Source organism: Cherax quadricarinatus, chromosome 2 (assembly GCF_038502225.1).
Source record: "Cherax quadricarinatus isolate ZL_2023a chromosome 2, ASM3850222v1, whole genome shotgun sequence".
In the NCBI taxonomy this organism is placed as follows: Eukaryota; Metazoa; Arthropoda; class Malacostraca; order Decapoda; family Parastacidae; genus Cherax; species Cherax quadricarinatus.
The window spans coordinates 46,312,751-46,335,029 of NC_091293.1; the positions used below are offsets into that span (position 1 = coordinate 46,312,751).

At 40.6% G+C, this 22,279-nt stretch overlaps 1 protein-coding gene across 2 annotated transcripts in view; it reads right to left on the reverse strand.

Annotated features, from left to right (window-relative positions):
* Positions 1-22,279, reverse strand: part of LOC128692912 (importin-9) — a gene marked incomplete at its 5' end in the record, with an annotated part of 101,163 nt that overhangs the window by 41,625 nt on the left and 37,259 nt on the right. For both annotated transcript variants that reach the window (XM_053782373.2, XM_053782284.2), the window contains 4 exon segments: positions 558-713; positions 1,429-1,518; positions 1,847-2,035; positions 2,361-2,561. In XM_053782373.2, the coding sequence (XP_053638348.1) occupies positions 558-713; positions 1,429-1,518; positions 1,847-2,035; positions 2,361-2,561 (636 nt within the window).

The following is a 22,279-nucleotide window of genomic DNA, read 5'->3' on the forward strand; positions in this document are numbered from 1 at the left end:
TGAAGGAGGGGTGTTAATGTTGCAGTTTAAAAACTGTAGTGTAAAGCACCCTTCTGGCAAGACAGTGATGGAGTGAATGATGGTGAAAGTTTTTCTTTTTCGGGCCACCCTGCCTTGGTGGGAATCGGCCAGTGTGATAATAAAAAAAAATAAAAAAAAAAAAAAAAAAGCTAACTACAGGTCGGCCATCACTAATCCGGCAATCAGTTATCTGGTTCCATCAGTAATCCGGCACTAATTTCAGCAAGCATAATTTCAAATTTCATCATTATATATTGACTCAAAAATTGTGCAGATGGTTGTAAATCCACAGCAGCAAGCCAGTGGAGGAGAAAGCAGTGATGAAAATGAGTATGATTTAGCAGAAAGAGTCTCTGTTGATAAGTTAATTAAGTGTATTCTAACCTAACCACTCTGTAATCCGGCAAACTTGCTAATCCAGCACACTACAGGTCCCAATGATACCGTATTAGTGATGGCCAACCTGTACCAATTACGAGAAAGATATACCAAGAAGCAATGAACATAAAAACGTTGCTCGAACGAAGCCTCACTACCTCATCATCATCTTTGGTCATGTTGGAGTCAATTGCATTGGCAAGTTCATTAATCAAGAGCTTGAATATTTTAACCAAAACAGGTACTTGAGTCCACTGCTCAGGACGAGATGCACGCTGGGATCGTGTTCTCACTCGACACTCAGGCGAGAATACCTTGAAGACAAAAATGCATATTACATACAGGACTAATAAAATAATGGGAAAAACTTAAGTGAATAAATTAAAAAAAAAAAAGCATACATATTAAACAAAATTATTCAACCTATTTTAAAGGAACAGCATACACTGTGTACTCTTCTAGCTGTGGCTGTGGGGTTTTGGGGGTCGTACCTCCTGGCCTAACCAGTTATCTGGCCATGTAAATGAGGGAAAACTACGTATTTGCAATTTAAAAAATATAGCAATGCTAATAGTCTCTCGTTCTAGTATTTATTTTTCACAAATTCATTTACAAATTCAAAATATTCATAATTCTCATGATTTGCTAATTCAATGCATCTTTGTCATGCATCTTTGCACCCCATTCTTCGTCACTTGTCCTCTTCCTTTGTTCGTGGCTCATAATGCATTTGTTTCAATGTAATTTTTTAGCATGTTCTTTTCACGTGAATTTCGGTAGCTTAGATGGTTACATTTTCTGGTAGTGATGATCAGCACATTTGAATATGAAAAATACCAGGAAACTGTCAAAATGACACCATCAAATCCCTAACATAGAAACATTTTCAGGGGTGAGGCTATTTACATCATATTCCATATTTGATGATCCCATTGGCAAAGCACAGTATATAAAGGGTCAAGTAGCAAGGTTATTGCTATTTTTTTTGAGTTACTGTTATCATTATTGGCCTTGCTGAATTTGACTTACCTGGTCTCCCTGAACTATGATATCTTGTAAACGAGAATCATTCGATGTAACCCCATGCTCCAGTAGCTTGGCTAGAGCTACTGCACTGACCTGTCAAAAATAAGCAACATGAAAAATAGGTACATATTTAAATTGTTGCAACTAAATATATTTGACTGTAGCAATGGAAAATTTCTAAACCCACAAGGACCTTACATTTGAAAAAACTGGAGGAGACCTGACCTGAGAAAGGAGAAGATAGCTCCCATTCCTCGAGTCACGAGTTTTAGCGCTAAAAATACTATCTTCCATGCAATGATTCTCATATTTCCTAACTATTCCATTGCAAGTCCACTACAAGATTATGATTATATATTCTACAGTCTTATATTCCACCAGATCTTTGCAAAATTTTCAACGAACAAAACAACATACTTGCCTTTCCTTCATAAGCACCAAAGAAGAGATGCTGTTTGGAACACCACTGAGTAAGTACAAAATGAAGTGCAGACTGTCCTGAGGGTCCTGGAACACCTGCTAAGAAGGTTAGGACACCTTCCAATTGAGAGTGTACCAACTGAGCATACACCAGCACAAGGTTCTGAACCACAGTTAGCGTCTCCGCACCCTAAGAAGCACCAATGGAAATAGCATTCTCTGAATTATATGTAGCTCACTTTACTCAATCCATTTAAAAATATAAACTGGTGTTATGTATAGCATAATAAATCTTATTATTGTATACACACTAGAAGGAATTTGACTAACACTCTTACTTTTGATGTTCATCACTTGCCCTTAACTGGGAGAAGACACTTTACATGGTGGTTCAGTCCAGCTTAGATCATCAAGCCACAATGATAATTGTTCAGGCCTTTATGAAACAGTCTATAAAGTTTTTGCTCTAAATTATAGGTTTGAAATGTTCTAACCAAAGCACTGACAATCTTTACCTGGAGTTTACTAAGAACAGCTCTGAGGAGAAGATCCAAATTGTCTCCCAAGTGGTCACCAGCTCTCCGGATGAGAACAGTAATAAGCCGCCCTACAAATGTGGCTGTGTGTTCACTGGTGGCTGGTGACAAGAGCTGCGTCGCTACCTGAACTACATACTGAAGGCCCAACCTTCCTTCAGCATCGTGATACCCGATAACCTTGCAAACAAAAAAAAAAAAAAAGTAAGTGCACAGGATATATACATGTATTTGTAAACAGCAATTAAGAGTATTACAAATACCTTAGCCACTTACGATATTCATAAAATTTATCATTCTATTTTATGAGCTTTACAGCAGTCAAATCAAGGAAATATAACATAGATTTCAGTTACAGTAAACCCTCCACAAACTGAACTTGAGAAATATGGAACAAAATCAGCAGAGTCAATCAATTTGGAAACAATGGACAGTGTTGGTTGCAGAATTGTTAATTGTTACAATCATTGCCATACAATTGCATCTCCCTCTACCATAACTGTCATCACCAGCCACATGGGGTATTTAATGTACAGGAACCCTCAATATAATGAACTTTTAAATTGGGCAAAAATCACTGGGTGAACTGAATTTTAACTCCTTTTTCAATGTTTATTACCCTATAAACTGTGAGTACAGTACAGTGGACCCCCGCATAACGATTACCTGCAAATGTGACCAATTATGTAAGTGTATTTATGTAAGTGCATTTATACGTGTATGTTTGGGGGTCTGAAATGGACTGATCTACTTCACAATATTTCTTATGGGAACAAATTCGGTCAGTACTGGCACCTGAACATACTTCTGGAGTGAAAAAATATCGTTAACCGGGGGTCCACTGTAGTATATTAGATATACGGCATAGTACTTCAGTGCTTATTTTTGCCATTTTATAACAATCTGATATAACCAACACAGACAATTTCTCTTCTTAGTCCATTATATCAAAGGCTTACCAAACCATACATTTAAAAAATAAACTAAAACATTCCTCAATTGCCGAAAACAACTTAACCCTTAAACTGTCCAAACAAATTTACGTTCACATGTGCAGTGCTCCAAAAGTAGATCTATGTTTTTTTACATATTTTCAAATACATGTATAACAAAAAAAAAAAGTAGATATAAGTTTTTTACACGTTTTCAAATGAAAAAAAAAGAAAAGATCTACGTTTTTTTACATACTTTCAAATGTTGAAAAAACGTAGATCAACGTTTGGAGAGTTTAAGGGTTAACTGGCAATCCCCACTATTTTGCTCAGTTATGATAATGGCACACTGGAACCAAAGAACAAATGAGGGAAAAGATGCAGGTGATGTGCTGAGGCCTCTGTGGGAAGAAGTTTATCAATGTCAGCAAAAAAAATGGAAATGTACCAAAGTACTGTATAGTGGTACCAACACTTCCATACTAGTGAGAGGTACGGGTTTTAAAAGTTGAAGTAAGGAGAAGACTGGAGTCAGTGGCGATGTCATGTGTGAGAAAAGTGGGTGGTGTGAATATTATGCATAGAATTTCTGAGAGTAAAAATTAGAATTCAGAGTGGGATTCCCACGGGTATATAATTCAAGAAGGTTGAAGTGGTTTGGGAAGTAAGAGAGGTGATGGGGCAGAATAGGCTGATCAAGAGGGTGTATAAATCAGGAGTGGAAAGAGGGGGGGAGGGGGGTTGGGATTGTCACGGAAGGGTTGAAGGGAGGGGTAAAGGTTTTAAGTGCTAGGATCTCAAGCATCCAGTAGGCTGGTGTGACCGTGTTATATCAAAGTGAACAGAGACAAGTGACTATTATGACTAGATGTGTTGTTGGGGTAAGCAAGGTAACACTTATGAATGGATTTAGGGAACTAGGAGTTCTGTAAGTGGAAAATACATTACTGTACCTGCACTCTGAAGGATGAGTGGGGATATTGCAATTCAAGAGTTGTAAAGTAAAAGGACAAGTGCAACTAATGTAACATTTTATTGTGGCAACATTTCACTCTCCAGAAGCTCCTGGAGAGCGAAACATTGCCACAATAAAATGTCACATTAGTTGTACAGTGGACCCCCGCATAACGATCACCTCCGAATGCGACCAATTATGTAAGTGTATTTATGTAAGTGCGTTTCTACGTGTATGTTTGGGGGTCTGAAATGGACTAATCTACTTCACAATATTCCTTATGGGAACAAATTCGGTCAGTACTGGCACCTGAACATACTTCTGGAGTGAAAAAATATCGTTAACCGGGGGTCCACTGTACTTGTGTCCTTTCACTTTACATATTGTCGGTAATTCTACCAGCATTTATACAATTCAACAAGAGTTATTGGAATTGTAGTGTATGCACTCTTTTAGCAAGGCAGCTATTAAATGAGAGAGTATAAAGTTTCCTTTTTTGTATCACCCTACCCCAGTGAGATGACATCTTCATAAAAAACATTTACAATATTCTTAAGGCTTAATTATAATTTTTTGTAGAATAGCTTTTTTTTTACCAAATGCACTGGTATTTTGTGTACATTCCTTTTATGCATGTGGAGAGTTCATGTGCAATTTGAAAGACTGGTTAAGAATGTATGTACATTATATGTGTTATGTGTAAGCCACCACCATAGTTACCTGCATACTGGACATGTCCATTGCCATGCAAGGCAGAGGACAATGGAAGCTCATGCCACATCCACCTTCAGACAATTATCCTCATCACTATCTTCCCACACAATAACCAGGCATATTAACCTTCACCATAATAATAAAAGAATGATGAGCATGCGTAATGCATCCTGGATAAGATGCCAGAGGAGTGGGAATAAACTAAAGAGCAGGAAAGAGACACCAGCTACTGCCTGCTCCTACACACCTCTACTGCACTGTACTCTAACACTGTACCATTCCTTCAAAACCATTATCATAAACTACTGAAATATCACAATTGTAAATAGCTCCAATCCTGCCTGTTCCAAAAACTTTACATTATTATTATTACAACTTTGCATGCTTAACCCTTTCGCTGACTGTGCCATAGTACTACAGCTTTGATGTCACTGTCAGTGCAATAGTAATACACCATGAGCTCAGGTCACTCAGATAAGCTATGAGTGATATATTTGGGCCTTGATATGAGTGAATGGGTCTCTGTGATAAGTGTGCATCACAGAAAAAAAATCCTGCAACACGCAGTGCATGAGAAAAAAAAATGCGACTTATTGTTTTTAAAAGAGCGACACTGGTGTATTTTCATATGGTTTTTATGGCTGTATTTTCAGTTTCTTGATCTCATTTGAAAGACATACAGTGGAACCCCGGATTTTGCATGCACTGGATATTGGACTTCTTGGATTTCATACACTTTTTTGTGTAAAATTTTCCTTCGAATTTCAGACTTTGTCCCAGGAATCGCACGTAACGTATGCATCCGCCCGCCTGGGGAATGCCGTCAGTCTAGCTTTGTCACTACTTGAGTGAATATTCAACTGAAACATTTCACAATTTTTGTGCTTGTTTATTGATTGTGACTGTGAAATAAGCCACCATGGCTCCAAAGAAAGTTCCTAGTGCCAGCCCTTTGGTAAAGAAATTAAGAAACACGATAGCAGTTTCATAACTGCAGTGTAAAGCACCCCTCTGGCAAGACAGTGATGGAGTGAATAATGATGAAAGTTTTTCTTTTTCAGGCCACCCAGCCTTGGTGGGAATCGGCCGATGTGTTAAGACAAAAAAAAAAAATAGACTTGCATAAGCCTTAACCCTTTCAGGGTCCAAGGCCCAAATCTGGAGTCACGCACCAGTGTCCAAGAATTTTCAAAAAAAAAATTTGTTATTTTTTCTCATGAAATCGTAGAGAATCTTTTTGTGAAGGTAATAAAACAAAAAGTACGAAATTTGGTGGAAAATTGACGAAATTATGCTCTCGCGAATTTTGATGTGTCAGCGATATTTACGAATCGGCGATTTTGCCGACTTTGACTCCCATTTTAGGCCAATTACATTATTCCAATCAACCAAATTCTTAGCTATTTCACTAGTATTACTTCTATTCTATCGATTGAGCACAAGAAATCGCCAAGTCAACTGTTTCAACTACAAAATAAAGTGATCGGAAATTGTTAATTTGGCCAATTTAACACAAAGTTCAAAATATTCCAATTTCAAAATAGGGTCCAGAATGAACAATGTAGGCATTCCTGGCACTAAACTAACATTTCCTCTGTTCATTAGTTATGTTTTGAGGCTTTACAAATAAATTCCATTTTGATTTTTTATTCACATAATGAATTTTTATTCACACCAAAAAATAGAAGATTTACTCTTATGCAATACTGTAATAATTGTATAAATATCATCACTATATTTGTGAATGTATATTAGACCCACCAGCTGACGTGTATTAGATGTGAGGTTGTTTGTTTACTCTTGAATATCGGCAAAAATTTAACATTTCCGCTACTTTGAGCTCAGTTTCAAGCCATTTCCAATGCTAAAACCAATCAAAATCATCTCTATTTCTGTAATATGTCTTCCATTCTATCAAATGAGACCAAGAAATCGCAAATACAACTATAAAAAACATACGAAAAAACACTGCAAAGTTGCTGTTTTAATCGAAAAATCATGATTTCATTTTTTTTCTCTCATTATACACAGTGTGCTGCAGGATCTGTTTTATGTGGTGCACACATACCACATAGATGTATTCTCTCATATCTAGGCCCAAATGTACCACTCACAGTTTATCAGAGTGAGCTGAGCTCATGGCGTAGATCTACGGTTTGGACCCTGAACGTAAAGCCGTAGATCTACGGGACGGACCCTGAAAGGGTTAAAGGTAAGGCTTGGCAGGAAGTGACTTCCAGGACTTTGAACTCTGCTTGGAGAAAATTGTAGCCAGAATGTGTCCTCGACAAAGATTTTGAAGGGTTTGAGGCTGACCCTGTCGACCCTATGTTTGTTGTGGAATGTATTGTGTCTTTGGGGAAGTCCATGGGGTTGGAAGTGAGTGGCCAGGATGTGGAAGAGTTAGTGGAGGACCACAGGGAAGAGCCAATAAGAGTCTTTAATAAAGATATGTAATGTTTATATTTACACTATTTATATTTATTTCTCATTTTTTCTGTATGTAAAACTATAGTTATTCTTTAAAAAATTATTTTTTTTTAATATTTTTGGGTGTCTGGAATGGATTAATTGTATTTACATTATTTCTAACGGGAAATATTACTTCGGTTTTCACATTTTTCAGATTTAGAACGTCCTTCTGGAACAGATTAAGTTCAAAATCTGGGGTTCCACCGTATGTGTATTACAGAAATAATTTTGATTGGATTCAGGATTGAAAATAGCTTGAAATTGAGCCCAAACTAGCAGAAATGTCTGACTTTTGCTGAGATTCAAAAGTAAACAAATTACATCACTAGTCCAATGCACATCCAACTGATGGGTCTAATATGCATTCACAAATGCGCTAATGTTTATATAATTATAATACAGTGGTCCCTCATTTTTCGTAGTTAATCCGTTCCTGGAGCAGCTATTAATGAAATCTACGATTTGCGAATCAATTTTCCACATAAGAAATAATGTAAATACAATTAATCTGATCCTGACACCCAGAAGTATTAAAACAAAAAAAAATTCTACATGAAATATACATGAAGTACATAAACAATACAATGGGAAACGATGAATGAAACATTAACAGCATAACACTTACCTTTATTGGAGATTCTTCTTAGTGTATGGGAGACTGGAGGAGGAGAGAGATTGGATTGTTTATAGTTTGGAAGGGGAATCCCCTTCCAGCAACACCTCAGGTACCAATTGCTTTTCTGGGGTTGCTTGTCTTCTCTGTTTCTTAATGCCACTAGGACCACCTTGAGAGTCATTGGAGTCCTGTCTCGCAAAATAACTGTCCAGAGAGCTCTGTTTCTGGCGTCTCTTTAACACTTCCCTAAAATGGCCCAAGACTTTGTCACCGTACATGTTGCCAACATGGCTTGCAACAACCTTAAATCTTTCCATCTTACCCCACATAGCAAAAAACTCTTCAATTTCTGAAGAAGGCACCATCTTCCATCTTTCTACCTCCTCCTCTGCAGCAAGATTCTGAGCTGCGATCTGTTGCTCTTCCTGCTGAAGCTCTTGCAGCTCCTCAGTGGTGAGCTCTTCGTTGTGGTCTTCCACCAATTCTTCCACATCCTCCAAACTCACATCCAACCCCATGGAACTCCCCAGTGCCACAATTGATTTTACAACAGACATAGGCTCATCAGGGTCAGTCCCAAACCCTTCAAAATCCCTCTTGTAGACACAATCTGGCCACAATTTCCTCCAGGCAGAGTTCAAAGTCCTGGTAGTCACTCCCTCCCAAGCCATACCTATAAGGGTTATGCAATGGAGGATGCTGAAGTGTTCTCTCCAAAATTCCCTTAGGGTCAAGTGAGTGTCTGTGGTCACAGTCAAGCACCTGTGAAACATTGCTTTGGTATAGCTTTTTTTAAAGTTTGCAATGACCTGCTGGTAAATGGGCTGGAGGAGAGGAGTGGTATTCGGGGGCAAGAACTTTACTGTGATGAACCCAAACTCCTCGAAAATTAGGTCATCCAAGTTTGGAGGATGAGCAGGTGCATTGTCCATTACTAGCAGGCACTTGAGATCCAATTTCTTTTCCAGGAGGTAATTCTTCACACTAGGGCCAAACACTTCATTGAACCACTCGACGAAAATTTCCCTCATGACCCATGCCTGACTATTAGATTTCCAAAACACACACAATTTACTTTTCATAACATTGTTTTTCCTGAACACACTGGGATTTTCAGAATGGTACACTAGTAATGGCTTCACTTTGAAATCCCCACTAGCATTAGCACAGAACATTAGCGTCAGCCTGTCTTTCATAGGCTTGTGTCCTGGCATTGTCTTTTCCTCCTGTGTAATGAAGGTCCTCTTTGGCATTTTCTTCCAAAAGAGGCCTGTTTCATCACAATTGAACACTTGTTCAGGTTTCAGTCCTTCAGCCTCTATGTACTACCGTCCTGCCAAATGAGTGTAAAACGAAAGCCTGTGATTGTTATACATGATGGTAGGATTGCTGATGTCTATTGTCTGTCTCATAAATATGCAAGATTACAGGTATGTCTTGCTACTTCTACTTACACTTAGGTCACACTACACATACATGTACACATTTATTTATACACACTCATCTGAGTTTTCTTTGATTTTATCTTAATAGTTCTTGGTCTTATTACTTTTCCTTTTATATCCGTGGGGAAGTGGAATAAGAATCTTTCCTCCGTAAGCCATGCGTGATGTAAAAGTCAACTAAAATGCCGGGAACAATGGGCTAGTAACCCCTTTTCCTGTAAAGATTACTAAAAAGAATAAGAAGAAGAAAATTGTCAAAGTGGGAAGTCTGAATGTGCGTGAATGTTGTGCAGATGATAAGAAAGAGATGATTGTGGATGTTATGAATGAGAAGAAGCTGGATGTCCTGGCTTTAAGTGAAACAAAGCTGAAGGGGGTGGGAGAGTTTCAGTGGAGAGGAATAAATGGGATTAGGTCAGGGGTTTCAAATAGAGTTAGAGCTAAAGAAGGAGTAGCAATAATGTTGAAGGAAAAGCTATGGCAGGAAAAGAGGGACTATAAATGTATTAATTCAAGGATTATGTGGAGTAAAATAAAGATTGGATGTGAAAAGTGGGTTATAATAAGCACGTATGCACCTGGAGAAGAGAGAAGTGTAGAGGAGAGAGAGAGATTTTGGGAAATGTTGAGTGAATGCGTGGGGAGTTTTGAATCAAGTGTGAGAGTAATGGTGGTTGGGGATTTCAATGCTAAAGTGGGTAAAAATGTTATGGAGGGAGTAGTAGGTAAATTTGGGGTGCCAGGGGTAAATGTAAATGGGGAGCCTTTAATTGAGCTGCGTGTAGAAAGAGATTTGGTAATAAGTAATACATTTTATGAAAAAGAGGATAAATAAATATACAAGGTATGATGTAGCACGTAATGAAAGTAGTTTATTAGATTATGTATTGGTGGATAAAAGGTTGATGGGTAGGCTCCAGGATGTACATGTTTATAGAGGGGCAACTGATATATCGGATCATTATTTAGTTGTAGCTACAGTTAAAGTAAGAGGTAGATGGGAAAAGAGGAAGGTGGCAACAAGTAAGAGGGAGGTGAAAGTGTATAAACTAAGGGAGGTGAAAGTGTATAAACTAAGGGAGGAGGAAGTTCGGGTGAGATATAAGCGACTATTGGCAGAAAGGTGGGATAGTGCAAAGATGAGTAGTGGGGGGGTTGAAGAGGGTTGGAATAGTTTTAAAAATGCAGTATTAGAATGTGGGGCAGAAGTTTGTGGCTATAGGAGGGTGGGGGCAGGAGGAAAGAGGAGTGATTGGTGGAATGATGAAGTAAAGGGTGTGATAAAAGAGAAAAAGGTAGCTTATGAGAGGTTTTTACAAAGCAGAAGTGTTATAAGAAGAGCAGAGTATATGGAGAGTAAAAGAAAGGTAAAGAGAGTGGTGAGAGAGTGCAAAAGGAGAGCAGATGATAGAGTGGGAGAGGCACTGTCAAGAAATTTTAATGAAAATAAGAAAAATTTTTGGAGTGAGTTAAACAAGTTAAGAAAGCCTAGGGAAAGTATGGATTTGTCAGTTAAAAACAGAGTAGGGGAGTTAGTAGATGGGAAGATGGAGGTATTAGGTAGATGGCGAGAATATTTTGAGGAACTTTTAAATGTTAAGGAAGAAACAGAGGAAGTAATTTCATGCACTGGTCAGGGAGGTATACCATCTTTTAGGAGTGAAGAAGAGCAGAATGTAAGTGTGGGGGAGGTACATGAGGCATTACGTAAAATGAAAGGGGGTAAAGCAGCTGGAACTGATGGGATCATGACAGAAATGTTAAAAGCAGGGGGGGATATAGTGTTGGAGTGGTTGGTACTTTTGTTTAATAAATGTATGGAAGAGGGGAAGGTACCTAGGGATTGGCAGAGAGCATGTATAGTTCCTTTATATAAAGGGAAAGGGGACAAAAGAGACTGTAAAAATTAGAGAGGAATAAGTTTACTGAGTATACCAGGAAAAGTGTACGGTAGGGTTATAACTGAAAGAATTAGAGGTAAGACAGAATGTAGGATTGCGGATGAGCAAGGAGGTTTCAGAGTGGGTAGGGGATGTGTAGATCAAGTGTTTACATTGAAGCATATATGTGAACAGTATTTAGATAAAGGTAGGGAAGCTTTCATTGCATTTATGGATTTAGAAAAGGCATATGATAGAGTGGATAGAGGAGCAATGTGGCAGATGTTGCAAGTATATGGAATTGGTGGTAAGTTATTAAATGCTGTAAAGAGTTTTTATGAGGATAGTGAGGCTCAGGTTAGGGTGTGTAGAAGAGAGGGAAACTACTTCCCGGTAAAAGTAGGTCTTAGACAGGGATGTGTAATGTCACTATGGTTGTTTAATATATTTATAGATGGGGTTGTAAAAGAAGTAAATGCTAGGGTGTTCGGGAGAGAGGTGGGATTAAATTTTGGGGAATCAAATTCAAAATGGGAATTGACACAGTTACATTTTGCTGATGATACTGTGCTTATGGGAGATTCTAAAGAAAAATTGCAAAGGTTAGTGGATGAGTTTGGGAATGTGTGTAAAGGTAGAAAGTTAAAAGTGAACATAGTAAAGAGTAAGGTGATGAGGGTATCAAATGATTTAGATAAAGAAAAATTGGATATCAAATTGGGGAGGAGGAGTATGGGAGAAGTGAATGTTTTCAGATACTTGGGAGTTGACGAGTCGGCGGATGGATTTATGAAGGATGAGGTTAATCATAGAATTGATGAGGGAAAAAAGGTGAGTGGTGCGTTGAAGTTTATGTGGAGTCAAAAAACGTTATCTATGGAGGCAAAGAAGGGAATATATGAAAGTATAGTAGTACCAACACTCTTATATGGGTGTGAAGCTTGGGTGGTAATTGCAGCAGTGAGGAGACGGTTGGAGGCAGTGGAGATGTCCTGTTTAAGGGCAATGTGTGATGTAAATATTATGCAGAAAATTCGGAGTGTGGAAATTAGGAGAAGGTGTGGAGTTAATAAAAGTATTAGTCAGAGGGCAGAAGAGGGGTTGTTGAGGTGGTTTGGTCATTTAGAGAGAATGGATCAAAGTAGAATGACATGGAAAGCATATAAATCTATAGGGGAAGGAAGGCGGGGTAGGGGTCGTCCTCGAAAGGGTTGGAGAGAGGGGGTAAAGGAGGTTTTGTGGGCAAGGGGCTTGGACTTCCAGCAAGCGTGCGTGAGCGTGTTAGATAGGAGTGAATGGAGATGAATGGTACTTGGGACCTGACGATCTGTTGGAGTGTGAGCAGGGTAATATTTAGTGAAGGGATTCAGGGAAACCAGTTATTTTCATATAGTCGGACTTGAGTCCTGGAAATGGGAAGTACAATGCCTGCACTTTAAAGGAGGGGTTTGGGATATTGGCAGTTTGGAGCGATATGTTGTGTATCTTTATGTGTGTATGCTTCTAAACTGTTGTATTCTGAGCACCTCTGCAAAAACAGTGATAATGTGCGAGTGTGGTGAAAGTGTTGAATGATGATGAAAGTATTTTCTTTTTGGGGATTTTCTTTCTTTTTTTGGGTCACCCTGCCTCGGTGGGAGACGGCCGACTTGTTGAAAAAAAAAAAAAATTCAGCCGCCTTGTGTTCCGAACTGGCAGCCTCACCATGCCTTACCACACTGTGTATGCCAGTACGGTTCTTAAATCTCTCAAACCAGCATTTGCTGGCCTTAAATTCACTTACATCACCACTATTTTCAGGCAATTTCTTTACCAGATCTTTGTGCAACTGCCTAGCCTTTTCACAAATAATCGAAGTCATAAGAGTACAGTGGACCCCCGCATACCGTACGCATCGCATACCGTTCAATCCACATACCGCTCGCTTTTATCGCAAAAATTTTTCCTCGCATACCGCCCAAAAACCCGCTCACCGCTCTTCGTCCGAGACGCGTCCAATGTGCGCCCTTAGCCAGCCTCACATGTGCCGCCGGTGGCATTGTTTACCAGCCGGCCTCCTCGGTAACATCCAAGCATACAATCGGAACATTTCGTATTATTACAGTGTTTTTGGTGATTTTATCTGGAAAATAAGTGACCATGGGCCCCAAGAAAGCTTCTAGTGCCAACCCTACAGCAATAAGGGTGAGAATTACTATAGAGATGAAGAAAAAGATCATTGATAAGTATGAAAGTGGAGTGCGTGTCTCCGAGCTGGCCAGGTTGTATAATAAACCCCAATCAACCATCGCTACTATTGGTGGTACAGCTGCTGCTGCTGTTGTACCACCGTCAGCTGCTGCTGCTGCTGTAGTACCGTCTCCTGCTCCTGTAGCATCGTCTGCTGCTGCTGTAGCATCGTCTGCTGCTGCTGTTGTACCGTCAGCTGCTGCTGCTGTTGTACCACCGTCAGCTGCTGCTGCTGCTGTAGTACCGTCTGCTGCTGCTGTAGTACCGTCTGCTGCTTCTGTAGCATCGTCTGCTGCTGCTGTATCACTGTCAGCTGCTGCTGCTGCTGCTGTAGCACCATTGTTGGTGTGGCTTATTGAGAATACCAAGAAACAATTAACCCCAGAGGATTTGCCACCCAGGATAACCCAAAAAAGTCAGTGTCATCGAAGACTGTCTAACTTATTTCCATTGGGGTCCTTAATCTTGTCTCCCAGGATGCAACCCACACCAGTCGACTAACACCCAGGTGAACAGGGAAAAATGCCTGGAACTAGTGCTCATATTGGTGAATTTAAAGCCAGCAAAGGTTGGTTTGAGAGATTTAAGAATCGTAGTGACATACACAGTGTGATAAGGCCTGTTCTGGAAGAAAATGCCAAACAGGACCTACAGTACTCAGGAGGAAAAGGCACTCCCAGGACACAGTGTCTCATCAGTCATTGCTGCATCTTCAATAAAGGTAAGTGTCATTTATTCTTCATTTAGTAGAGTAGTACATGCACAATATATATTGTGCATGTATCCTTCTCTTTGTGTGTAGGAAAATGTATATTTCATGTGGTAAAAAATTTTTTTTCATACTTTTGGGTGTCATGCACGGATTAATTTGATTTCCATTATTTCTTATGGGGAAAATTCATTCGCATACCGATCATTTCGCATAACAATCAACCCTCTTGCACGGATTAAAGTCGCTATGCGGGGGTCCACTGTATCTCCTGCTAATTGTTTCTCATTTATCCACACCAATAATAACTTCTCAACCTCTTCGAGTACTGGCGATCTCATTTTTGTCAGCATAGTTACTCCCTTTGCAACAACAGCGTCCTTGATTTCCCTTTTCTTGGCCACTATGGAACATATGGTTGTGTAGGGTTTCTTATACATCCTGACCAGCTCGGCCACACTTGTACCACTTTCATATTGTTCAATGATGTTTTTCTTAAATTCAATCGTATTTCTTACCTTCTTTACCGCAGGCTTGGCACTAAGAGCTTTCTTTGGAGCCATGGTAGCTTATTTAGTACTTGCAAGCACGAAAATAAATGGAATATTATGAAATATTTCGCTGGAGTACCTGAGGGGACCTTCGCTCACTGGTAAACAATGCCAGACTGGCTGCCGCCCCGGCTCACGCCGTGGGTACGCGTCCCGGACGAACTACGACTCGCTAGTCAACCTATGAAAAGCGAGCCCATGTTTATATGAAAAACCCCTATGATTTCCGAAATCTATGATTGCCGAGAACTACGAAAAGCGAGGGACCACTGTGATATTAACACTAACCCTTCTATTTTTTGTGTGAATAAAAAATCAAAATGGAATTCACGTGTAAAGCCTGGGAATGTAATTAATAAACAGAGGAAATGTTAGTTTAGTGCTAGGAATGCCTGGATTGTTTATTCCAAACCCTATTTTGAAATTGCAATATTTTGAAATTTGAGTGAAATTGGCCAATTTACCAAACTCGGAGCATTTTATTGGTCATTGAAATAGCTAACCGAGTGATTTCTTGTGCTCAGTCAATAAAATGGAAGACATTCTAGTGAAGCAGCTAAGAATTTGGTCAACTGGAACAATATAATTGGCCTAAAATAGGACTCAAAGTGGGCAAAAATCGCCAAATGTGTAAATATTGTTGATGCAGCAAAATTTGTGAAAGCGTAATTTCATCAATTTTCCATCAAATTTCATACTTTTTGTTTTACTACCTTCAGAAAAAGATTCTCCACCATTTCATAAAAATAAAAAATATTTTTGAAAATTCTTGGACATAGTGAAAGGGTTAATACATGCTCTTTGTTAGTGAATGGAACAGTAATATAGTATAAAAATATATAAAAAATATATGAAAAGATGGGGTGGTAGGGGAAGTGGAATATTCAAATGGCTTCAGGAAGAAATCCAAATATTCTTCCTTGAAGCCTTTTTATCCACTTCTCCGAGGCTATGGGTCCCACAATTTACACCAGAGGTGGACCCCATCCTGGGTAAATATTCTTAGTCAAAAAATACAGAAAAGAAATTAGATGCAAAATGTAACACTGAAGAACGAACTTCCAAATATAATAATGGATCTACGGGGAAATTAGTTTCTGAATTCCCAACGCTCGACTTAAAAAAAAATTCAAAACACATTAGCACTGCAGGTTCGGGCCTTACTGCTACTGACCAAGACAAGCAAGGCTAGCATAAGATTAAACATGGGATCAAAGCACATGATTACCACTTATTTTAAGTATTGTCTTTAACTAGACTCTCATAACACATCCTTTTATCTTTGATATACCTTGGGTATTCCTCAAATGTACGTATTATAGTCATATTATATGAACAGAAAACAATGGAAAAATAGGTGTCCAATCTTGAGACCACCGACAAAGCCAAACTTTTTTTTTATAATTTATAATTCGTCAAAATTAAGGTTTTAGTATTTTACATTGTAGATGGATGCAGTAACACATACATCAATAGTACACACAGCACACACACACAAAATCCTCTCTTAAAATCTGGTAGGTGGAACTGTATTTGTTGATCTTGAAATGTGTGGTGGGGGTTAATGTGGCCCTATCAGGCTGAAGTGAATGGCTTGGGTCATTCTTACAGAGTAAGCACCATTAATGCTTTCTTCACCACCATAAGGTTAATTCTTGGCACCTGCACAACATTCTTGGCACCTCCACAACATTCCTGGCACCTCCACAACATTCCTGGCACCTCCACAACATTCCTGGCACCTCCACAACATTCCTGGCACCTTTCCACAACATTCTTGGCACCTTTCCACAACATTCCTGGCACCTCCACAACATTCCTGGCACCTCCACAACATTCCTGGCACCTCCACAACATTCCTGGCACCTCCACAACATTCCTGGCACCTCCACAACATTCCTGGCACCTCCAAAACATTCCTGGCACCTCCACAACATTCCTGGCACCTCCACAACATTCCTGGCACCTCCACAACATTCTTGGCACCTCCACAACATTCCTGGCACCTTCACAACATTCCTGGCACCTCCACAACATTCCTGGCACCTCCACAACATTCCTGGCACCTCCACAACATTACTGACACCTCCACAACATTCCTGGCACCTCCACAACATTCCTGGCACCTCCACAACATTCCTGGCACCTCCACAACATTCCTGGCACCTCCACAACATTCCTGGCACCTCCACAACATTCCTGGCACCTCCACAACATTCCTGGCACCTCCACAACATTCCTGGCACCTCCACAATTCTCGGCACCTCCACAACATTCTCGGCACCTCCACAACATTCTCGGCACCTCCACAACATTCCTGGCACCTCCACAACATTCCTGGCACCTCCACAACATTCCTGGCACCTCCACAACATTCCTGGCACCTCCACAACATTCCTGGCACCTCCACAACATTCCTGGCACCTCCACAACATTCCTGGCACCTCCACAACATTCCTGGCACCTCCACAACATTCCTGGCACCTCCACAACATTCTCGGCACCTCGACAACATTCCTGGCACCTCCACAACATTCCTGGCACCTCCACAACATTCTCAGCACCTCCACAACATTCTCAGCACCTCCACAACATTCTCAGCACCTCCACAACATTCCTGGCACCTCCACAACATTCCTGGCACCTCCACAACATTCCTGGCACCTCCACAACATTCCTGGCACCTCCACAACATTCCTGGCACCTCCACAACATTCCTGGCACCTCCACAACATTCTCGGCACCTCCACAACATTCCTGGCACCTCCACAACATTCCTGGCACCTCCACAACATTCCTGGCACCTCCACAACATTCCTGGCACCTCCACAACATTCTCGGCACCTCCACAACATTCCTGGCACCTCCACAACATTCCTGGCACCTCCACAACATTCCTGGCACCTCCACAACATTCTTGGCACCTCCACAACATTCTTGGCACCTCCACAACATTCCCGGCACCTCCACAACATTCCCGGCACCTCCACAACATCCCCGGCACCTCCACAACATTCCCGGCACCTCCACAACATTCCAGGCACCTCCACAACATTCCTGGCACCTCCACAACATTCCTGGCACCTCCACAACATTCTCGGCACCTCCACAACATTCCTCATGGCTGCCACAATTAATATCCAGAAGAAGTAACAAAACAAGAAATTCTGCACCTCAGTTTAATTTTATAGTTTCATGTCTTTTCACAGATTTGTTAATGCATAAAGCCTGCTTAATCTTTTCATTGTTGACACCTTCTATGGTGCCATTTTGTTTTTAAATTAAAAATAATTTTATCAAACCCAGTTCCTGGCTATTTTACTAGTATGCCTTTTATACTATGCAATGATTACGTGAAACTGCCTATTCTACCAACAGAATTATTTTGTAAAGTGCCTAGAAGTCAACGATTTGGCCAGCTTTACATTATTTTCATTGCATTCCAATTTAAAGGGAGAATCCAAAACAAATGTTCTAGGCACAGCACCGTGTCTTCCTTTGCAGATGACACCCGAATCTGCATGACTGTCTTCCATTGCAGACACTGCAAGGCTCCAGGCGGTCATCAACCAAATCTTTCAGTGGGCTGCAGAAAACAATATGAAGTTCAACGATGAGAAATTTCAATTACTCAGATATGGTAAACATGAGGAAATTAAATCTTCATCAGAGTACAAAACAAATTCTGGCCACAAAATAGAGCGAAACACCAACGTCAAAGACCTGGGAGTGATCATGTCGGAGGATCTCACCTTCAAGGACCATAACATTGTATCAATCGCATCTGCTAGAAAAATGACAGGATGGATAATGAGAACCTTCAAAACTAGGGAGGCCAAGCCCATGATGACACTCTTCAGGTCACTTGTTCTATCTAGGCTGGAATATTGCTGCACACTAACAGCACCTTTCAAGGCAGGTGAAATTGCCGACCTAGAAAATGTACAGAGAACTTTCACGGCGCGCATAACGGAGATAAAACACCTCAATTACTGGGAGCGCTTGAGGTTCCTAAACCTGTATTCCCTGGAATGCAGGAGGGAGAGATACATGATTATATACACCTGGAAAATCCTAGAGGGACTAGTACCAAACTTGCACACGAAAATCACTCACTACGAAAGCAAAAGACTTGGCAGACGATGCACCATCCCCCCAATGAAAAGCAGGGGTGTCACTAGCACGTTAAGAGGCCATACAATAAGTGTCAGGGGCCCGAGACTGTTCAACTGCCTCCCAGCACACAAAAGGGGGATTACCAACAGACCCCTGGCAGTCTTCAAGCTGGCACTGGACAAGCACCTAAAGTCAGTTCCTGATCAGCCGGGCTGTGGCTCGTACGTTGGTTTGCGTGCAGCCAGCAGCAACAGCCTGGTTGATCAGGCTCTGATCCACCAAGAGGCCTGGTCACAGACCGGGCCGCGGGGGAGTTGACCCCCGGAACTCTCTCCAGGTAAACTCCAGGCAAACATTCACAATCACTTGATGAGCACCAGTAAAGGTGCAGTAGTGCACCAATACGAAGCTTATCAAAACAGAACTTTACTCAATACCATTAGAGATAAATCCTTATTTTTTTTTTTTTTTTTTGCAGCACTTCTAACATCACTGGTATTCCTCCTGGGTGCCACAGTTAATAACAAGTGACAAGATTAAGTGCCAAAAATATCCACAATAGTTTTATTTAGAGCAAAATAATGTTTTAACAGGATCTAGAATGCAAAGTAAATTTACATATGATTTCCCTTAAATATATGGCATGCTGCAGCCTTTCTTCTGTCCAAATCAAAAAAAAGGAACAAAATTTCAGTTGTGTTATAATGAAAACAAGTTACTAGAATGTTTTACTCATTTACGCATTCTGTCCACTCTTAAATACTACTTTTCAATTTAACACTTTGAGGGTCCAAGAATTTTCAAAAAAAAAAATTTTTTTCTTATGAAATGGTATAGAATCTTTTTCTGAACATAATAAAACAAAAAGCATGAAATTTGATGAAAAATTGACGAGAGTACACAATCGCGAATTTTGCTGCGTCGGCAATTTTGCCCACTTTGACTCCTATTTTAGGCCAATTACATTATTCCAGTCAACCAAATTCTTAGCTATTCTGCCAGTATTACTTCTATTTTATCAATCGAGCACAAGAAACTGCCCAATCAACTATTTCAAGTACCCAATCAAGTGATTGGAAATTGGTAATTTGGCCAATTTCACAAAAAGTTCAAGATACTCCAATTTCAAAACAGGGTCCAGAATAAACAAGGCAGGAATTCCTGGCACTAAAATAACATTTCCTCTGTTTACCAGTTACATCTCCAGGCTTTACATACGAATTCCATTTTGATTTTTTATTTATGTTAAGAATTTTGATTCATATCAAAAAATAGATTTACTGTTATGCAATATTGTAATAATTGTATAAATAATATCAGCGCATTTATGAACGTATGTTAGACCCACCAGTTGATGTGTATTGACCGCATGATGTCATTTGTTTATTCTTGAACATCGGTAAAAATCGAACATTTCGGCTACTTTGAGCTCAATTTCAAGCTACAGTGGACCCTTGGTTTTCATGATTAATCTGTTCCAGACAGTCTGCCAAAGACCAATATTCACGAAAACCAAAACCATTTTCCCCATAAGAAATAATGTAAATTCAATTAATCCATTTCAGACACCCAAATGTATTAACAAAAAAAAAAAAACAATTTTTTTAGAGATTAAATATAGATTTACATACAGAAAAGAATGACAAATCAATATAAAGCAATAATAACATCACACTTGCCTTTATTGAAGACACTTGTTGTGTACAGAAGATGGGGAGGAGAGGAGAGGGAGGATTGACTGTTTGGAAGGGGAATCCCCTTCCATAAAGACTTCAGGTACCAAGTCCTTATCGGGGCTTACTTCCTTTCTTTGTTTTTTTACTGATACTAGGATCAGTTCGAGTCACTGGACCCCTGTTGCACAAAAAAATTTCCAGAGAGCTCTGCTTCTGGTGTCTCTAAGATTTGCCTAAAATGGAACAAGGCATTGTCACTAAACATGTTGCAGGCCGTGTCTGCAACAGCTTTGTTAAGGTGACATTTCTCCACAAATCTTTGCAACTCATTCCACTGTGCACAAATATACTTAATCAGTGAAGAAGGCACCTTCTTCCCTCTCTCTTCCTCCTCCTCTGAAGCAATTTCCTCAGCTGTGGTCTGTTGCTGTTCCATATGAAGGTCTTGCAGCTCTTCAGTGGTTAGCTCTTCACTGTGGTCCTCCACCAACTCTTCCACATCCTGGCTACTCACATCCAACCCTATGGACTTCCCCAAAGCTACAATAGATTCCACAAGCTTAGGGCTGTCAGGTGTGTGTGGGGGAAGTACCCTGGCTGGTGTGTGGGGAAGTGCCCTGGCTGGTGTGTGTGGGGAAGTACCCTGGCTGGTGTGTGTGGGGAAGTACCCTGGCTGGTGTGTGTGTGGGGAAGTACCCTGGCTAGTGTGTGTGGGGAAGTACCCTGGCTGGTGTGTGTGGAGAAGTACCCTGGCTGGTGTATGTGGGGAAGTACCCTGGCTGGTGTGTTGGGAAGTACCCTGGCTGGTGTGTGTGGGGAAATACCCTGTCTGGTGTATGTGGGGAAGTACCCTGGCTGGTGTGTTGGGAAGTACCCTGGCTGGTGTGTGTGGGGAAGTACCCTGGCTGGTGTGTGTGGGGAAGTACCCTGGCTGGTGTGTGTGGGGAAGTACCCTGGCTGGTGTGTGTGTGGGGAAGTACCCTGGCTGGTGTGTGTGGAGAAGTACCCTGGCTGGTGTGTGTGGGGAAGTACCCTGGCTGGTGTGTGTGGGGAAGTACCCTGGCTGGTGTGTGTGGGGAAGTACCCTGGCTGGTGTATGTGGGGAAGTACCCTGGCTGGTGTGTGTTGGGAAGTACCCTGGCTGGTGTGTGTGGGGAAGTACCATGGCTGGTGTGTGTGGGGAAGTACCTCTGGGCCCATGGTGGCTTATTAAGCAGTGTTACACAAAATAAACAAGCATAAAAAATAATGTATTATTATGAAATGTTTCATATTACCTCGCAGGGTAATGTTCACTCGCCAAGAAACAATGCCACACTGACTTTGAATGCGTCTGTGGGAGGCTTTCTGTGCGCGGGACCACTGAGACACGTTCTGTATGACTGCTGAAACCCAAAGGAAATCACGAAAACCAAGGCTATATTTTGACGAAAAAAGTTGCCAATAACCAAAATCCACGAAAACTGAGACTCACAAAAACCAAGGGTCCACTGTACTTTCAGTACTAAAACCAATTGCATTTTTTCTCATTATGCACTGCATGCTGCAGGATTTGTTTTATATAGTGCACACTTACCACACAGATTCATTCTCTCATATTTAG